This window comes from Tupaia chinensis, unplaced genomic scaffold (genome assembly GCF_000334495.1).
Source record: "Tupaia chinensis unplaced genomic scaffold, TupChi_1.0 Scaffold000270_2, whole genome shotgun sequence".
Taxonomy (NCBI): Eukaryota; Metazoa; Chordata; class Mammalia; order Scandentia; family Tupaiidae; genus Tupaia; species Tupaia belangeri.
In genome coordinates, this window is record NW_006159751.1 from 1,655,894 (window position 1) to 1,676,278 (window position 20,385).

At 40.5% G+C, this 20,385-nt stretch overlaps 1 protein-coding gene across 1 annotated transcript in view; it reads left to right on the forward strand.

The window, feature by feature from the left end:
• The window catches only part of DDX20 (DEAD-box helicase 20), a gene marked incomplete in the record, with an annotated part of 13,344 nt that extends 3,705 nt beyond the window's left edge, over positions 1-9,639 (forward strand). The window contains 9 exon segments of the mRNA XM_014588230.2: positions 1,153-1,321; positions 1,914-2,028; positions 2,137-2,279; positions 2,426-2,564; positions 2,665-2,723; positions 3,869-3,951; positions 5,086-5,191; positions 5,315-5,416; positions 8,131-9,639. Of these exon segments, the coding sequence (XP_014443716.1) occupies positions 1,153-1,321; positions 1,914-2,028; positions 2,137-2,279; positions 2,426-2,564; positions 2,665-2,723; positions 3,869-3,951; positions 5,086-5,191; positions 5,315-5,416; positions 8,131-9,296 (2,082 nt within the window).
• Positions 9,640-20,385: the final 10,746 nt, after the last annotated feature.

The window sequence follows — 20,385 nt, forward strand, 5'->3', positions numbered from 1 at the left end:
CTCAAAAAAAAAAAAAAAGTATTACATACTCATGTTTTTGTTTTTTTTTTTGGAGAGATTTTCACTATAGGGCGCGTGCGCTCGCCAGACAGACAGAGAGAGACATTAGAGTCAGAAAGCGAGAAATCACCCCCCAGGGGGGATGGTCACGCCGCAATCCCTTCTCCTCCATTCTCCTCTCGGGATCCTGGGCACGCACGCACATGCGCCCGGCGTGAGTTTTAAGCCACCGGGTCCGGGATGCGAACCGCGGTCGACTACGTGGGAGTCCAGCGACATAGCCATTACGCTAACTGCTGGTTCCCATGTACTCATTTTTGAAAATTGGGAAAAATCAGAAAAATAAAGTACCAAAAAATAAAATCTATCACTTCACATACTCATAGAGAAGCTGCTCTTAAGTGTTTTGGTATATTTTCTCCTCTCTTTCTTTTTAAAGCAATAGTGTATTTTCATAGTTGAGTTTCTTTCTCCAGTAGTTACATTGCAAAGTTTTCACTTTTGCTCTTAGAGCCTTTAGTGATTTAGCCTCTGGGGCTGAATTGCTAACCTCCTTTACTTTCCTCCTTTTACTTTCCAGCCATATGGGTTTTCTTGCTGTTCCTCAGGACATCGAGAACTCTTGCCATCTTTGAGGCCTTTGTATTTCTTCTTTCCTCTTCCTGAAAAATGCTTCCCCAGGTGTCCTACAACTAGTTTTACTCATTGCTGCATGTTTAGTTCTCTGCTCAAGTGATACCTCCTTCAAGGTTGTCTTGATCACCCCATTTAAAATGATTTGCCACTTCTTCCTTTTGTCCATGTTTGTTTTTATCTTCATACTTCATTACCTGCTATTATTTGTATCAATATATGTTTGTTTATTGTTTGTCTTCTTACTGCCCAAGAATAAAAGTGCCATGAGAACAAGGACTTCGTACTGTTAACTGTTTATTCCCCAGCAACTAGTATGTTGCCTTGCATATTGTAGGTCCCTACTTAATATTTGATGAACAAATAAACACATGAATTAGTTGATGAAATTTGACATCAAAACTCGTAATTTTAAATGATTATTTAAATGAAAAACAGCGTATCCTTTCATGAATGTGCCAATTGTATATATTTATTCCTCTGACTTGCTAGAGATATATTTAATTTCTTTTTTCCTAGATTTTGATCTTGGCTCCTACAAGAGAAATTGCTGTACAGATACATTCTGTTATCACAGCCATTGGAATAAAAATGGAAGGCTTAGAGTGTCATGTCTTTATTGGAGGGACTCCATTATCACAAGACAAAACCAAACTTAAAAAGTGTCATATTGCTGTTGGATCTCCTGGTAAGTTATCAGTCAATGCCTGTTGGTATCTGGAGCTTTTAAGGAATTGAACCCTTTTAATATAACAAAAGGGATATGAGAGTCTTGGATAATTGTGATAATTGTTTTGTTCAGAAATGAAGAGCATTAGACCAGTGAGAGACAGGACTGGATTACCAGTGGAATTGATGAAACCTCCATTTCTAAAGATGCTTGAATATATATACATAGGATAGGCTTCAGAGAAGAGGAGAGACTAGATGACTTTCAGGAAGCTTTTGTAAGTTGTGAAATAGGACTATTCTTGGGCTTCTGAATTAAATCATTTGGCCAGTAATCACTCAGAATGAGGATCTGGGATTCAGTGCTTTGGCATCCAAATCTCTGATAGGAGTGGTATTTATTTCCTATGTTTATTGATGATGAAATAAAGGGGTGAGGTATCAGAACTCAAGGTTTGTAACTTGTGGTTTGGTGCATAAAGGCATTACGATAGTTGAGTCAGAAAATTCAGCCACACAACCTATGAATAAGTAGAGTAATGACATTGGATGACATTTGCCCATATTTAGTGTATCATTTGTACTTCGATTTTTTTCCCCCTGGAATTTAGGCAGAATCAAACAACTCATAGAACTTGACTACTTGAACCCAGGCAGTATACGTCTCTTTATTCTTGATGAAGCAGACAAGCTTCTAGAAGAAGGCAGCTTCCAGGAACAAATAAAGTAAGAAATAACTATTAAAATGGTCCCCCAAAGTATCTTTCTCTACTTTTTCCATATTGTGATTATTGTCTGCATAATTTCCGTGGTATATGTTTTTCTGTCTTGTAGCTGGATTTATTCTTCCTTGCCCGCCAGTAAACAGATATTGGCAGTGTCAGCTACTTACCCTGAATTTTTGGCTAATGCTTTGACAAAGTACATGAGAGATCCTACTTTTGTAAGACTGAATTCCAGTGATCCAAGTCTCATAGGTATGTGCAGATTTTGGATACGTAAATTACTGGTTTGTTACGTTCTGGAGCTTTCCGTTGCCTAGTTGACTATTGCTATTTCATAGTTGCTGTTAGGGTATAGCGAATACTTTTGTTTTAATTGACAACTCTTGACTTCTTTGTAGGTTTGAAGCAATATTATAAAGTTGTAAACTTACACCCTTTGGCCCATAAGATTTTTGAGGAAAAGGCTCAGCATTTACAGGACCTGTTCAGCAGAATTCCATTTAATCAAGCCTTAGTCTTTTCTAATTTGCATAGCAGGTAATATAATTTAAAAGGTCATCTGAGAGAACTTGTCAAGTAAAAGGATAAGCATGGGGCAATATTTGGAAAATTATAACCCATATGTCATTTTCCTTAGAGCACAACATTTGGCTGATATTCTTTCTTTTAAAGGTTGTCCTGCTGAGTGCATTTCAGGTAAGTATAGTTCTTTAATCTTTGTTTAATATATTAGCCAGAAACCTCCAAAGTCACAAGGAAGAAATACCCTCTTCATATGTTGTCTTACAAGAGTAAAGGAAATTTCAGGTGGAATTTAATGTATCAATATCCTTGTTTTTTAAAGGTTAACTTAATATACAGTAAAATATTAGGAAACTTGGGACTAGCAGATGGCATAATGGTTATGTTGCTGGACTCCCATGTAGTTGACTATAGTTCGAGTCCTGGACTTGGTAGCTTGGAACGGACGCTGGGCATGTGTGCATGCATGCCCAAGATCTTGAGAGGTGACTGGAGGAGAAGGGATTGCGGCATAGCCATACTCTTTGGACGGGGGAGTGATTTCTCACTTTCTGCCTCTCTCTCTCTCCAGCAAGCACACGCACCCTAGAGCAAAAACCGCTCAAAAAAAAAAAAAGTTAGGAAAGTAGTATTCAAAGGGACTTAATTTTATTAGAATCTCATTGAGTTACATCCACAAAAAACTTAATTCTATAAAACAGTTTGTCTTTGTTGTCTTAAGAGAAAAACATTTTGTTTTAAGTTTTATTTTTTGCCAAAAGAGTACATGCACTTGTCAGAGAGACAGAGAGGGAGTACGCAAACAAGTGAGAAACTACCCCCCAGGCCATGCCTCAGTCACTTCTCTATTCTCCTCTTGGGATTTTAGGCACATACGCACAAGTGCCCAGCATGTTTTTCAGGCCACCAGGCCCGGGACTTCAAATGCACAGTTGGCTCTGTGGGATCCAGCCACCCTAATCTCTGTACCACCTACTGGCTCCCATAATCATTGTTAAAACTAACAACTGCTAATAACTTAATTGATTGTTTTGTGGTCTTGTGGAAGGCAATAGTGAGTCAGTTCTTCCTATAAAGTTAAATTATTACCGTTGGCCTAGTAGGAATGGAAGATCTAACAGAATTTTTGATCAGTGAGGTCCTTTTTAGAGTTTGGTTTGACTTTACATCTTAACCTAGATTTGCACAGAAGGACAGACTAAACTGTGGTTGGTGTATTTAAAATGTTAAGACTGGAAGTTATGATTCTGTTTTATGTGGATTAAATAAATATGTATTAGCTTAGCTGTTTTTATGTGACTCTCTTTGGGTCTTTTTAGGCAATATGAATCAGAATCAGCGTCTTGATGCTATGGCTAAACTGAAGCAGTTTCATTGCAGAGTCCTCATTTCCACAGACTTGGTAAATTTCCTATTCAGTTTGGGTGACTAATCCATCCTGACATATGTTCTATTATCAGATGTACAGATTTCACTTATTATTTTATGTGGGTGTATCTCACAAGAATACCAGAAGATAATTATCTTTCCATTGTTGGAGAAAATGCTTTCTTTCTTTTTTTTAAAAAAATTAAAATACCAGACCTTGGTAAAATAATATTTCAATGGCAAAGGGTTTACATCACAGCACTACATAGCAAAAAACTTTAAGAAGAAATGTTAGTCATATTTGATCTTAAAAGTTCTCCTTTCATCCCTGCTGTCAGTATCTCTTCACCAGCTGAGTTTTACCCGTAGTTACCTCTCCTGCCACTGTCTAGCTTATTTTATCATGCACTTATGAAAATAGTTTCTTAAAAGTGTCTTTAATGGGGCCAGCAGGTGGCACAGTAGTTAAAGTGCTGGACTTCCGTGTGGGCAACTGCAGTTCAACTCCAATACCCTATGGCTTGAAAATCACGCTGGGCATGTGTGCGTGCATGCCCAGAATCCCTAGAGGAGAATGTAGGACAAGGGATTTCGGCATGGCCATCCCCCTGCAGGGTGTTTTCTCACTTTCCTTTTTACTGTCTGCTCTTTCTCCCTCCATTCCCCAGTTGTCCCACAGATGCTATGGCAAAAAACCTTTTAAAAAAAAATAGTCTTTAATATTTTGATCTTTGTTCTTGAAATTAGTTAGTTGTTAGGATTAAAGTTCCTTTTCCTTTGCTCCTAGTCTCCTATTCTTAATTTGGCTCTTATGGGAACCAGCAGTTAGCGTAATGGCTATGTCGCCGGACTCCCACGTAGTCACCCACGGTTTGCGTCCCGGACCCGGTGGCTTAAAAACACCTGGTGCGTGTGCGTGCATGCCCAAGATCCCAAGAGGAGAAGGGATTGCGGTGTGACCACCACCCCTGGGGGGTGATTTCTCGCTTTCTGTCTCTATGTCTCTCTCTGTCTGGCGAGCGCACGCACCGTATAGCGAAAACCTCCAAAAAATAAAAAAATAAAAAAATAAAAATTTGGCTCTTATGATATTAGAAGAATGTAGTGTGCATTGGTAGCCACACTGCAGTTAATGCAAATAAACAATAACTGTCTTCTTTAATTCAAGACTTCCCGTGGGATTGATGCTGAGAAGGTGAATCTGGTTGTAAATCTGGATGTGCCATTGGACTGGGAGACATATATGCATCGGATTGGCAGAGCTGGCCGCTTTGGTAAAAAAACAAATAAAAATTTTGAGTGCTTATTTTCAAGGAAGGAATCTGTAATAGGACAGGTGGACTCTTAATGTCATTTATATGAAAATGATTTGCTACTTAACATTCCCTCTGCTTTAGGTACATTGGGACTGACAGTGACCTACTGTTGCCAGGGAGAAGAAGAAAATATGATGATGAAAATTGCCCAGAAGTGTAATATTAATCTTCTCCCTTTACCAGGTACATTTTTTCTGTTTTACTTGCTATCATAATAATTATAGGGATGATAGGTATAATAAAAATAAATAGGTTACCTAGAGTGCATATGATGTGTTGAGTACTGTTCTTAGTACTTTATACATGTGAACACGTTTAATTTTTACAACAGTCCTATGAGGTATATACTGTTGTTTTCTACTTTATGTGGATGACATTTAGGCATGGAGAAGTTAAGTGAAGGTGTTAACAGCTAGTAAGTGGTAGGGAGAGGACTGCAAGTTAACTACTGGCACACAAAAAATGAAAAATGTTATACTACTACATTAGCTCCAGCCTTTTAGTTAAGTTGTTTTTATTTTATTTTATTTAACTTTATTTATTTACTCATTTTAATTTGACCAGAGATGGGGAGGGAGGGAGGGAGGAAGAGTGAGAGAGAAAGCAAGAAAGCAAGCTGCCAGGCCCAGGACTCGAACCACGGTCAGCTATGTGGGAGTCCAGCACCCTTCACCATGCCACCTGCTGGCCCCCCCTTTTAGTTAAGTTTGTAGTTTGGGGGACCAGCAGTTAGCGTAATGGCTATGTCGCTGGACTCCCACGTAGTTGACAGCGGTTTGAGTCCCGGATGCAGTGGTTTAAATTCACACCGGGCGCGTGTGCGTGCGTTCCCAAGATCCCGAGAGGAGAATGGAGGAGAAGGGATTGCCGTGTGGCCACCCACCCTGGGGGGTGATTTCCTGCTTTCTGTCTCTCTGTCTGTCTCTGTCTGGCGAGCGCACGCGCCCTATAGTAAAAACCTCTAAAAAAAAATTTTGTAATTTGGTTTTATTCCTTGATACTGGATGGTTATTTTCCTCTTTTAAGTTGTTGTGAAGGTTGTTTCTCCATAGGGAAGGAATAGTATCTTTTTTAAATTTTATTTATTATTTTAAAGTTTTTTGCTCTAGCGCACATGTGCTCTCCAGGAAGAGACACAGAGAGAGAGAAAGAGGGAAAGTGAGAAAGGAAGCTGCCAGGTCCAGGACTCAAACCATGGCAGGCCATATGGGAGTCTAGCACTCTAACCACCATGTTAACCTGCTGGCCCCAGGAATAATATCTTTAATTTGAATTTTATTTTGAAAAATTTTAGTGAAGTACTTTTATTTTAATGAATTACTTATCATGCTGGTTTTTAAGTGCCGTCTTGGAAACTATTGAAAATGCTTGAATTGTGTTTAAGTGCTGTACATAGGGAGCTGGATCCCACATGGCTGATTGTGGTTTGAATCCATGGCTGACCATGGTTTGAATCTTGGCCCCAGTGGCTTGGAAAATATACCAGGCAAGTGTGTGTGTGTGTGTGTGTGTGTGTGTGTGTGTGTGCCCAAAATCCTGATGGGATGGAGAAATGGAGGAAAAGGATTAATGGTGTGACCTTGCCCCATTGTGGAGGGGTCCTTTCTCTTTCTTGCCAGCACATGCTTGCTTTCTTCATAAAAATAAACTAAAACCCTAAAAAACTCGTGGGTGGAAATATAATTTATTTCATATACCTGTTATGTCACATATATACTATAACAGTATATGTGTGCGTGTATAGATACATATACATAAATATGTAAAAATACACATGACATCCTTTAGTGTTTTGCAAAGCTAGATTAAGCACAGATCTGGATGTCCTGTGGATTCTGGTAGTTCTGCCTTGGTAATTTATTGAGTTGTAGGAGGGAAAGTCAAGACACATTCTTACACAGAAAAACAAAAAGATGCATGACTTTTCTGATGGTCTAATAGTTTAATTTTTTTTTTATAAATATCTCTTTTTCAAAAATAATTTTTATTTATTACAATTATTTTTAAAAATTTTGACTTGAGAGAGAGCAAGGGGAAGTGAGGAAGCAAGCCACCAGGTCTGGGACTTGAACTGCAGTCGGCCATCTGGGCCAGCATCCCCAACCACCACACCACCTGCCTGATCTAAGCCAAATGTCCAGATTTATAATGTATTTCAGAATAGGTGGTCTTTAGGTTCTCTATCTGTTCTGAAACTGTCAATTCTCTCTGCATATAAATCTGTTGGTGATCTGATATATTGGGTTGTGGGGAAAGTCATGATGCATTTTTGCAAAGTAAAACAGAAAAATACTTCATGACTTTCCCAACAAGCTAATAGAAAAAAGTAAATTGAAAATTGATACAAGAGGGTTGAGACTTCTTGTAGGAATTAGTATTGTGGCATCTAATGATAAAAATAAAATTTACCTTTGGATACTAGAAAGTGACATATTAGGATCTTTTTATATAATGTTAACAGAGCCTGGAAATCATGAGAGAATGATATTTATCCTATTAGATCTATATTGGACCGTGAATTTGTGTAACACCAGACCACTTAGAAGACTGTTGCCTGGGACAGGATAGGTGGGGAATTAGCCTGTATTCTAGGCCTAGCCAAGCAAAGGCTTGGATTCCAACCTGAGTTGGAATCAGTTTTAGTCAGAGTTTGTGCAGCAGAGCATCAGCGCCTCCACTGAGGAATCCAGACCCGAGGAATTTAGGAACTGCAGACAGATGGAGCATAAAGAGCAGTAACAGACAGGCAAGTTCAATATTAACATATTCCTTAGGCTTCTTAGGGTATTTACTTACTTTGTTTCTTTAAACTTTTTGACTGTTGAAAACTGAAATCCAGAAAATACTAGTTTAGATACTTTGAAAATTTTAATACTTTTTTTCTGTCTTCTATGCAGATCCCATTCCTCCTGGTCTGATGGAAGAATGTTTAGATTGGGATGTGGAAGTTAAAGCTGCTGTACATACATATGGCTTATCAAGTGAACCTACCCAACCCCTGAAAAAGCAAATTCAAAAAATAGAGAGAACCTTTCAAACTCCGAAAGCTCATGCTAACCGTAATCACATACCTTCCTCTAGAAATACTTCAGTAACTGCTCTGTCAGTCAAATCCAAAAATAATACCAAACAAAAGCTTCCTGTGAAAAGCCACTCAGAGTGTAGAATGATAGAAAAATCATTACCAAAAGAACCGGGCTGTGCCATACAATCTGAAGAGCAGATGAAGAATTCTATTGAGACCTCTGTTGAATACTCTGTCAACAGTCTGCACCAGGTCAAAGAAGCTTTACCTGTGTCACTCCCTAAAATTCCTTGTCTGTCTTCCTTTAAAATCCATCTGCCACGCACTTTTGCTTTTGCAGAATTGGTAGAGGATTATGAACTTTATATTAAAGAAGGGTTAGAGAAACCTGTGGAAATCATCAGGCACTACACAGGTCCTGGGGATCAGACTGTGAATCCTCAAAATGGTTTTGTGAGAAATAGAATTACTGAAGAGAGAGTACAGATATTGGCAAGTAGTAGCCAATCAGGAGATTCTGAGAGTGACAGTGATTCTTACAGCTCAAGGACTTCTTCCCAGAGCAAAGGAAATAAGTCCTACCTGGAAGGCTCTTCTGATACTCAGCGGAAGGACTCTGAATCTACTCCTGTGGATGGTCTTATCACTTTGGAACAACCTCTGAATGGAAATGACACCCCTAATCTAGAGGAATATCAGGAATCACCTGGAATTCAAATAAAGACAAGGCATAAGGAGGGGGCTAACCAGAGAGCTAAGCAGAGCCGAAGAAACCCACCCAGGCGGTCTTCCCATCGATTGCAGACGGAACCCCAGGAAGACGGTTGGTACGACTGTCACAGGGATACACATCCAAGTTTCTCTGATGCCTATCAGGATTACGAAGAGTACTGGAGAGCTTACTACAGGGCATGGCAAGAATATTATGCTGCTGCTTCTCAGTCGTATTATTGGAATGCTCAGAGACATCCCAGTTGGATGGCAGCGTATCATATGAATACGGTTTATCTACAAGAAATGATGCGTGGTAACCACTGATTATAGGGTACACCTGAGACCATCAGGAGTGATCAGCAAGTGATACCTTTGCACACCCGTGCTGCTTGACCTGTAGTAGAGTGACATATAGTGGCATTTTTGAGGAACTTGAAGGCTTTCCACTGGGATACGTCTGTTTTTAGATTATTTTAATTTAGGCCAGTTATCCTTTTTTAAAAGAAATTTCATCAGATTCTGGAAAGAAAATTTGGGGGACATAGAACTAAAGGTCTCAGGATACCATTTTATATAAGCTGTTTCTAAAAGAAATATTTAAAAAGATGACATATATATCACGGCTTACTTACAAAATAAAAAACAACCCCTGATATTTGAAAAGTAATGCTTATGCTTTGGAGTTTTTAATAAAAGGTTTAGGCCTCATTTCCATATAGGTGCTTTCTTTTAGAAATTTGTAGCAAAGATACTTGGTTTATGCTATTTGGTGGAAATACTGTTTCCAGTCAAAACAAATTTTACTAAAAGTGTTGACATGTTTATTGTTCATCTTTTGAATATTCTTTTTTTTTTTTTTGAGGGGTTTTTCGCTATAGGATGCGTGTGCTCGCCAGACAGAGAGAGACATAGAGACAGAAAGCGAGAAATCACCCCCCAGGGGGGATGGTCACGCCGCAATCCCTTCTCCATTCTCCTCTCGGGATCTTGGGCACGTACACACACGCGCCTGGCGTGAGTTTTAAGCCACCGGGCCCGGGACTTGAACCGTGGTCGACTACGTGGGAGTCCAGTGACATAGCCATTACACTAACTGCTGGTTCCCACATCTTTTGAATATTCTTGAGATGTCTATAAGAATGTTCTGAAAGCTGTCTATATTTTTACTGTTCATTAAAAAAAATTAGGGACCAGCATTTGGCATAATGGCTATGTCACTGGACTCCCACGTAGTCGACCACGGTTCAAGTCCCGGGCCCGGTGGCTTAAAACTCACGCCGGGCGCGTGTGCGTGCGTGCCCAAGATCCCAAGAGAATGGAGGAGAAGGGATTGCGGCGTGACCATCCCCCCTGGGGGGTGATTTCTCACTTTCTGTCTCTCTGTCTGTCTGGCAAGCGCATGTGCCCTATAGCAAAAAAAAAACAAAACAAAACTCTCAACAAAAACAAAAATAAAAAACTAAGGCCATTTTTTCTGCTCAGGTAGGGGGCAGCTCTTTCTTTTCTCTTTTTTTTTTTTAAAGAGATTTTTGCTGTAGGGCACATGTGCTCTCCAGAGAGACAGAAAATGAGAAACCACCAGTCATACCTCAGTCTCTTCTCTGTTCTCCTCTTGGGATTTTGGGCATGCATGCATATGTGCCTGGTGTGAGTTTCAAGCCTCTGGGTCTGGGACTCTAATGTTGGCCAGCCATGCGGAAGTCCAGTGATGTAACCATTATGCCATCTGCTGGTCCTGGGGAACAGCTCTTAATCTCTGTTCTTGGGTCACTTTATGAATCTGAGGAAAGATATAGATAGATGCTAGGAAATTTCTCATTCCAGAAACACAGAATTGTGTATGTAATTTTAAGGGGTTCATAGACCCTTTTTTTTTTTTTTTGGAGAGATTTTCACTATAGGGCGCGTGCGCTCGCCAGACAGAGACATAGAGACAGAAAGTGAGAAATCACCCCCCAGGGGGGATGGTCACGCCGCAATCCCTTCTCCTCCATTCTCTTGGGATCTTGGGCACGCACGCACACGCGCCCGGCGTGAGTTTTAAGCCACCGGGCCCGGGACTCGAACCGCGGTCGACTATGTGGGAGTACAGCAACATAGCCATTACACTAACTGCTGGTTCCCTACCCTTTGAAGTCCATCTATGAAACCCTGGTTAGGAACTGACTGCCTTTGTTGGTAGGCCAAGGGAAAGTCTTAGATCATTTAAGTATTTTGTAGATGCTGGAATTCATTCTGTCCAGACTCTCCTAATTGTGGGTCTTACAGAAAAACTCCCAGTTTTTAACCTCTAGTATTAAAGTCAAAAAGGAACTGTCATTTTTCTGAGATAGTGTACTCTCAATTATGATTTAGAAAATGTAATTGGAAGTTACATAATCTTTCCCTTTTCTCTGATGGTACTTTTATTATAAAGCTTTTGGTTCCCAGACATTTCTGTGAACTGGATGTTGGTGAGAAACCCCTGCATATTGAAATACACTCACTTTTTAAAGGAGAATGCTCTTTCCTGTGTACTTACTTGTTTAGGTAATATAAACATTTTATCCCAGGGCTCTCAGCAAACAGCCACAGCTGTTGTCACATAACACTCTTAAACTCCAGTTAAACTTGGGTTCTTGCCATCTAAGTTGGGCGATAGTAGACTTTACTAATATGTATCAGTATTGTGCATATATTACCAAGTTACAGTGGATTAATTAACACTAGATAGCAAATCCATAATTAGGTCCAGTATGTCATTAAGATGTAAGATATTTTAATTACACATTTAAATAAGATCTTGTCACTGATGTATAATTGAACTTACCTCTTTTTCTACCCTTTCCCCTGCAGTAGAGCCAAGTTCACAGTTTGTCATTGCTAGGGGATTTTAATTAGGGTACTGCTGCATCTTAATTAGAGCTGAGGTTATCCATTAGTCTTCAAATTAATTGGATTTTCTCTGTATTTGTCTTACTTTGTGTTTGCTTTTTCCCCCCATAGAAAAATAAGCTAGAGGTGAAAATATACATAACATGAAAATATTGATTACTTCGATTTCCTTAGTATTTACCAGGAAAATTTCAGCTGTTACCTTCCCAAATAAGATAGGTAGTTTTAGTGGTGCTTATGGAAGTAATCTGCTGTTATTTGTGTGTAACTTATCTTTGTATGGAAAGGTTTTTTTATTTGGAATTGTCAAGTGCACGCCCCTATAATCTGTTAGGAGCCTTAGGTTTAAGGTAAATTCAAAGAGTGCTCTGGTGTAGCAGAAAGAGTACTTGTCCTGGTTGAGACTGTACTGCTGCTTGCCTTTTTTTTTTTTTTTTGCTATAGGGCACGTGCGCTCGCCAGAGAGACAGACAGAAAGCAAGAAATCCCCCCCCGGGGGGGATGGCCACACCGTAATCCCTTCTCCTCCATTCTCCTCTTGGGATCTTGGGCACACAGGCACACGTGCCTGGCGTGAGTTTAAGCCACTGGGTCCGGGACTCAAACTGTGGTCGACTACATGGGAGTCCAGCAACACAACCATTACACTAACTGCTGGTCCCTGCTACTTGGTTTTTAACCTTGTACCAGTCATTTAACCTCTCATGGTCTCGTTTTCCTCATTAATAAAGGAGAGACTAGAAGAATTTTAGGATCCCTTCCAGTTCCAAAATTTAATTAAATGCTCATACTGAAGAGAAAGTATTTTCTTTCTTCTTTGAGAGATTTTTGCTGTAGAGCGTGAGCACTCGTCAGAGACAGAAATCAGAAATCACCCCCTGGGGGATGGCCATGAGCCAGTCCCTTCTCCATTCTCAAGATTTTGGGCATGCACACACATATGCCCGTCCAGTCAACCGTGGGAGTCCGGCTACATAACCATAAATATGTGCTCATCCCGAGAAAATATTTTCTAATTAGGGAAAAGGATAAATTTAAGACTACACAGGATATTGAGAAACTTCATGGAAAATGCACATTAGGAAAAAGCTAAGCATAGATTTTAAAATTTTCTTGTACTACAGTAAGCTTAATTCCATTTTTTCCATGAACTTTTTGAAATACCCTTGCATAGAGAGCCTTTATAAACTCAGGAAATTTGGATGAGGGCTACTGTGAATTGGTTAAATGTACGAATTTTCAAATACTTAAAAAAAAAAAAATATATATATGTATTTTAGATTTTTTTCATTGGGTATGTATGCTTGCTGGAGAGAGACAGGGGAAGTGAGAAATCAGCCCCTGATGGGTTAGCCACGTTGCAGTCCCTTCCAAGAGAAAGGAAATTTTTCTTGAGATTCTGGGTACATATGTACATGTACTAGGGGTGTTTGTTGCCCCCCCCTCTTAAAAACTTATCTATTTGTTGTGATTTTTTTTTTTTTTCAGGTTTCCAGATCTGAGACTTGAACCACAGTCAGCCATGTTTCGGAATTCCAGCGTCTTAAGTAACCATACTACCTGCTGGCCCCTGAATTTTCAAATACTTGTAAATCAACAGTCTTAACTACAGCTATTCATGTTAAGCTTCGACTTGAATTAGGCTAGCAGTATTAACATGTAGAAAAAATCTTTGGGAAACCTTTGGATAATTCTGATTTATAATACAAACTTTTTTTTGAGAGAGAGAGATTTGCTACAGGATGTGTGTGCTCACTGGTGACACAAAGACAGAAAGTGAAAACATTCCCCCACTGGGGATTACCATGCCACAATTCCTTCTCCATTCTTCTCTCAGGATTTTGGACACGCATGCACACACGCCCAATGGGAGTTTAAGCTGCCATGTCCGGGACTTGAACCGTGGTCGACTATGTGGGAGTCCACTGATGTACCCATTATGCTACCTGCTCGTCCCAATACAAACTGTTTTCTTGGATAAAGTAGCTTAAGTATTGGAATAATATTTATGAATCTTCTAAAAAGTGGCTTAAAGGTAAACTTTAGCCCTCGAATATTAAAAACTGAACATGGATTATAGTACTTGTGGACCAGTCTATGAAACAAGGGAATAGTCTGATTTTTTTAGGGCTTTTTTTCTTCTAAATATAAATTGATTTTAATCTCTAAGTAGAACTCCATCACAAGGTCTTCTTTTGGCAGAATGTGCTATTTTGTATCTGAAAACATTTATGTCCAGTCCAGCTTGACATTGGTGTTTTTAGTTGGTTAATGCATATCTGGTTTCCAGTCTCCTCTCAATTATTTGAGCTATGGATCTGTAGTGACACCTAGTGGGTGATAAGGATGTGAACATCGGTGATTATAATGAATTTCACAGTCAACTTCCAGGACCTTTGGGCTTCATGCCTTTGCCTTAATGTTGCATTTCCGTTAACTGTTTTCATTTATTGGAATCTAGTTTTGGGGAAATTGAAAAGATTCATGTTGCTGAAACAAAAACACCTGTGGCTCTTAACACCTAAACAGGAACTGTTATGTTTAGAGCAGAGCTTCAAGCTATTTAATCCAGTCTCCCATTTTTTGTTTTCTTGAACTTTATTTTATTTACTTTAATTTGACCAATGAGGGACAGAGAGACAGAGTGAGAAAGCAGGTTGCCAAGTCCGGGACTCAAACTGCAGTTGGTCATGTGGGAGTCCAGTGCCCTTAACCACTACTCCACCTGCTAGCCTCTCAGTCTCCTATTTTTAAAGATAAAGATACCAGATGAAGGTAAGACACTTCCTGATGTGATGTCACAAAAATAACAAAGCCTAAACCCAAGCCCCTGTCATCTGATTCTCAAGCCGCCTACCACACCCTGTACAACAGTTAATTTTGAGTTTTCTTTTTAGTTGAAACCTCGGTTTAGATGAAGGAGTAGATACTCTATGTAGCCTCAGCAGAAACAGTGCTGTTACATGAAGGCAGACTTAAAAATTTTCTTTTAGTTTTTTCGGGAACCAGCAGTTAGCGTAATGGCTATGTCGCTGGACTCCCACATAGTCGACCGTGGTTCGTGTCCCGGACCCGGTGGCTTAAAACTCACGCCGGGCGCGTGTGCGTGCGTGCCCAAGATCCCAAGAGGAGAATGGAGGAGAAGGGATTGCGGCGTGACCATCCCCCCTGGGGGGGGGGATTTCTCGCTTTCTGTCTCTATGTCTGTCTGGCGAGCGCATGTGCCCTACAGTGAAAATCTCTCCAAAAAAAAAAATTTTTCTTTTAGTTTTTTACTAAAGGGCATGTAAGCTCGCTAGAGAGAGAAAAATAGCTCTGTAGAAGGTATGGCCATATAGCAATCCTCTCTCCACTCCCCTCTTGGGATTCTGGGCATGCATGCACATATGTCTGGTATAATTCTCAAGCTACCAGGTCCAGGCCTCAACTGCATAGTCAGCTATGTGGGATCCAGCACCTCAACCTCCAGGCTACCTGCTGGCCCCAAGGCAGATTTTCTTTTAACAATATTGGGTCAGGCTTCAAAAAAACTGTTGACAAATGTAGTCGAATGTTTTACCCTAACTGCATATAAGCAGGCAAGAACTGTCATAGCAGTTTCTGCATTGAGAGATGGAGGTAAAAGGTTAGGGTGGGCCTTTAAGCACCCTTCTAAGATCCTTTGACTTTCTCCTAGCAAGGTAGAAAACCTCTCTCTGTTCAAATTACCCTTATATTCTAGTGTATAGAAGTGTTCTGGAAGGAGAATTGGTATTAAAAAGAAGCATTCATAGTTATCTTAGGGTTTGTGGCACATAGTTTGTTTAATCCAGATTGGATACATCAGGTACAGCAGTGGCACACGACTCAATACTGTAAATGATATACATGTTTTAACATATGCACTACAGTTTCAAAAGAAGACAACAGGAAACTTAAAAGTTTTTTTTTTCATAGAAAGTTTTCACATGTTTATCTTCCTGCAGCTTTGTACAATATGTTTCCTCTTTGCCATTGTGATGTTGGTAAGCAAAGCCCATTTATTATACGAAAATAGAAAATAACACACTGATGTTTCTCACGATAACAGTAATGGGACGGGGGGAGTGTGACCTTTAAGGAAAACATTACATTGGAATGTCTGGTTATCAAAAATATACCATCCCTCCCACCTCCCAGGTTTGTAAAATAGTCCATTGGTCCAAGGAGCCCCCCAGGCCTTGGGTCAGTGCCCTACACTGGTTAGAGTGACATCATCCAGTGTAGGTAAGTAACCTGCTAAGATAAGTGTCATTCCCACACTTGATGAGAAAAAACATGGGACATTCTGAATAGAAACAAGACTCAAAAAGAACCCCTTTAAAGCTTTTTGGTTTTCTGATAGCCACTTGCTCTTAGTTCTAATGATGCTCTTCATGATGCCATTTGGGCTCCAAGGCTCATGGGTCATAACAATGTTTTTCCTTCATCCAGTCATTTTAAAGCTTTGCAAATAATGAGATTTCATTAGGAAATCAGAATGAGAAAATAAAAATTCTCAGGTTGCTGTTTGTCACAGTTACCATGCCAACTAGTACAGAAGGAAACTAACATTGCCTGAAATGAACAGCATTGGGATCTTTCTGCTTTACAGTTATCTAGTAATTGAAGTGAGAGAGCCTGAATGACTGGAATCCATTAATAACTTCAAAATCTAGTGTTAGCTCAATCTCAACCACTACCTTTGCAACATTAGGAAAAAAAAAGATTAAAAAAAGAATCTAGGTACGTAATGTCTCAATGTATACTTTCCCTGCCTACTTTCTAGTGAGTAATAAATATGCAACACAATCCTGAACTGCGAGACTCATACTTTAAGAACTGGGTAAAGTCCTCAGCATATTCACGAGTTGACTTCTTTGTTAGTCATGGATCAGTATTAACTATCCAATTTCTGCTCAAATTCTGCATCATTGTAGACTAATACGTTCAACCATCATTGAAAATATTTGTCTTCTGAAAGGAATCTTATGTAGTTTGTCCTGAACTTGACACTAGTTATGAAAATAAGGGACGAAGGGGAAATAGTAGAGTTTGCCTCTGGAGGTCCTGGTTCAGGTGGTTCTGAATGGAATGCTTCCTCTTATCACCACCTTTGAAATCCAAGTATTAAAAATACAAGCAAGCCTCGGAGCAGTGCAACATGGTATGGAGGGAAGAACATCCTAGGACAAGATGGCTAAGTCCCGGATTTGTAGTCATAGTTTGCCACTAACTTGTCATGTGAGCTTGAACAAGTCATTCAGTTTCTTGGTGGCTGTTTTCCCTTCTAAATCGAGGACTTAGCTACTTTATCTACATTCCAACAGATTGTAGTAAGGATCAAAAGGACATAAAAGGTATGCTTTGAAATGTGATTGTCCTATCCACTTGCTCATCTATTTCTGACAGAACTGACAGTCCATAGCTGGCTCTAGCCGAAGTATGGTGATTTCCATGGGCTGGGTCCAGGTAATACTGACTACATTAGAACTATGTCTCTAATTCTAGCATGGATTCCTTGATAGGTCTTCTCCAAAGCACCACTGCTCTGAGAGGCAATGGGTGTGGTGAAAAAAGCAATCAATTAGTAGCCGAGGTCCCAGCTCTAAAAATGACTGTGTGACCTTGAGCGAGTCAGTCAGTTTCTCAGGGCCGCAGCCTTCTCTGCTGTAAAATGAATGAGATATTTCTTTAATCGTTACTAGTTCTGATATATCCAGTTCTGTATTTTCTAAGTTTTTGTTCATTCGTCATTTTAATGTAGTCTATTAGGGTTTTCTTTTAACCCTGCCTAATGCTGAGTAAGATCAAATGAATGGGATAGGTGGTTTGGGGAATCTTCTGTTATGCTGAAGGGGTTCATGAACTATGAAGTTCAAGAGTCATTGTTTAGACTCTTGAGCCACTAGCCCCCAGAAAACTTGGTTCTCTAGTAGTGGCTCATTAATTAGACTTATTATACTGATCCAGCACATTTTGACTTTGTCTTTACTCACAAATATCTTTTAGGAGTGTAGGCTGTTATAACTGTTGTGTAGATCAGCCATTTTTCCGAGTGGACATCTTTTACTCCAGAGGTGAGCTGGGTCCCTTATCCCTAGCTCAGGTTATAATGAGGGATAAAAATGACAAGGTTAGGCTAATGACTTTTTAAGAACTGGCATAATGTGGGCCTTGGAAATAAAACTGAAGAAACACAAAACATTTAGTTCATGAGACTCAATAAGAAACATGGGAAATTATTTGGAACATTATTTTTCAAGATTTATTAATTCTTAGGGAACCAGTAGTAGGCACCCTTGGTGCACTCTCAGACAGAGCCTTGGTTGAACCAGCTGTTACTAATCTAACCTTGTGATGACTTGGTTCGACATTAAGCACAGGCTGTCTGTATGTGTATGCAACCATGTTCTTATTCACCTCTTCATTGCTTACCCCTCAGTTCTTGCGATGTATAATTTAGATACTTAGATGCCCATTCTTTCAAGAGAAAAATCCTTTTCTAGTCCTTTGCCCTCTAGATGGAGTCCAGCCTGGACCTTTGCCTTCCCTAATGAGATGTGAATATGAAGTGAATGGATTTAAGTACTTATACTCAGATGTGTTTAGGTTGGTTATGTGTGTGTCCAGACACATATATTCCTCAGTAGCTGTATGGTAAAGCTTTTCTGCCTTCTTAGACCACGAGCTCGGAGAGCAGTAACTATCCCATTAGGGAAATCCTTGAGGCCAGACGCAGAGAAAAGTACTCAGTCCCTTGTCAGTGAGGATAGGCATGACGAGATGAAGGCAGAAAAAAGGTTCCCTTTCCTCTGTCCTCTGTTCACCTTTTGGTTAGGTGCCCCTCAAAACCCTTTGACTTCCCCTGCCTACATGGTTGATGGAGCTGGGGTCATAGGGAGGCCCACTGAGGGTGTGTTTAGGTTCTTGGCTAGTGAGACTCACCTAGATGGCTGTGGTGGGCAGAGAAATTCTTGGCCTACGATAAAACAGCTAGCCACTAAGCTGTAGAATGGTAAGACACTCCTGAGAAGCCCCCCCAAGGAGCTCATGTATCTCAGAGCCGAGGTTACAGAGACTGCAGTGGGGCAGCTAGGAATTAGGGATGGTGGAAAAAGGTTCATCACTAACCCTGAAGCCACCTGCTCTGTGAAAAGCAGTGAAAATGGTTAAGAGGATTCCAGAAATGCTGTTTCCAGTTCCATGAAGGTGCAAGCCACTTGAGCAGAAATGTCCAGGCTTTCAGGAAACAATCTTCACTCTGTCACTTGCATGGAAGTGATCAGACTTCCCTTTATTTCCACTATCTTCAGAGAGATAAGGCCTGAAGACTCGTCAGACCTCAAGGCATCTTTCTGACCAAGTATGAATCATCTATCAGTAGACTCTTACTTGATTTCACACTTTGGAACATCCTTCATGAGGCACACAGGCTTAACCTCCTGCCGCCTCTGTGTGGGAGTTGTCTCAGACGTGAGATAAGGCCCGAAGAATCTTGGTCCCCATACTATGATCTCTCTGGAGGAAATTGCCTATGCAGCCTTCTGGCAGAGCTCTGGAAGGGCTTTATGGTGGGTCCTGAAATAAGGATACAGAGTAAGGTACCACTGGGGCTGACTACAGCCGTGAGCCCCAGATTCTTCAGTTTTCTCTTTCCTGGCACAAATCAGAGTAGACTGTTTCTCAGGTGTTGGCTATTTCCTTTTTCAAGATCCCAGTGTGATAAATCTCCCTTTCTTCCCCAGGAATAGAAACTGCAAAGACCAGCGCTTCCAACCACAAGGGAACCATTTCTGTTCTGTAAGGTGCACTTTCTTCACCCCTAAACTCTTCCCATTTTTTCTTTTCTCTTCTGCAATTATGTTCACACAAATATAATTCCCAGGCACAAGTCTGTAGTGCTTGGCAGTGATGGAGAAGGCTTTACCCACATGTCTCAGGATCACCGGAATCCATGTAGAGACAGATGGCTGGACACAGAACGAAAACAGCCCAGGGGGAAGCAGAGAGGTACAGAGATGATGGCGACAGGGACAGACAGAGGGAAAGGGTTGCTGTGTGGTTACTTGGCAGCTCTGCAGGTGAGCTGGGCAGTGACGGCCCAGGCTCAGTTGACCTTACCCACCTGGGGGAATGGAGAGAGAACTCAGCAACAACTGACTTCTTAGCCTAAAAGCTTTTGCTATAAAAGGAGAAAAAAAACACCCTCACAAAATGCATCGTTTTGGTTCAAAGGTGTTGGGTCCATGGAGAAAAACATTTCACAAAAATCCATAGATGTTTTTGTTTTCCACCTTTTCCCATGAATAAATATTATCCATTAAGAGCCTTGAAAAAGGTGCTTAAATACACAGTGTTATATTTTCTTCCTGTTTTGCATGTGACAACTCGGCCTCTGTGCTGCTCTTGGTCTTTAATTTTCCTCACTGGGGTCTTCAGGAACGACTGATATTTGGTCTGAGGCGCCCCCTCCAGCCCTGTCCTGGCCCGTAGTCTCTACCCCCACTGGCCCATCCCTACCCCCCACCCTCCCTCCCTT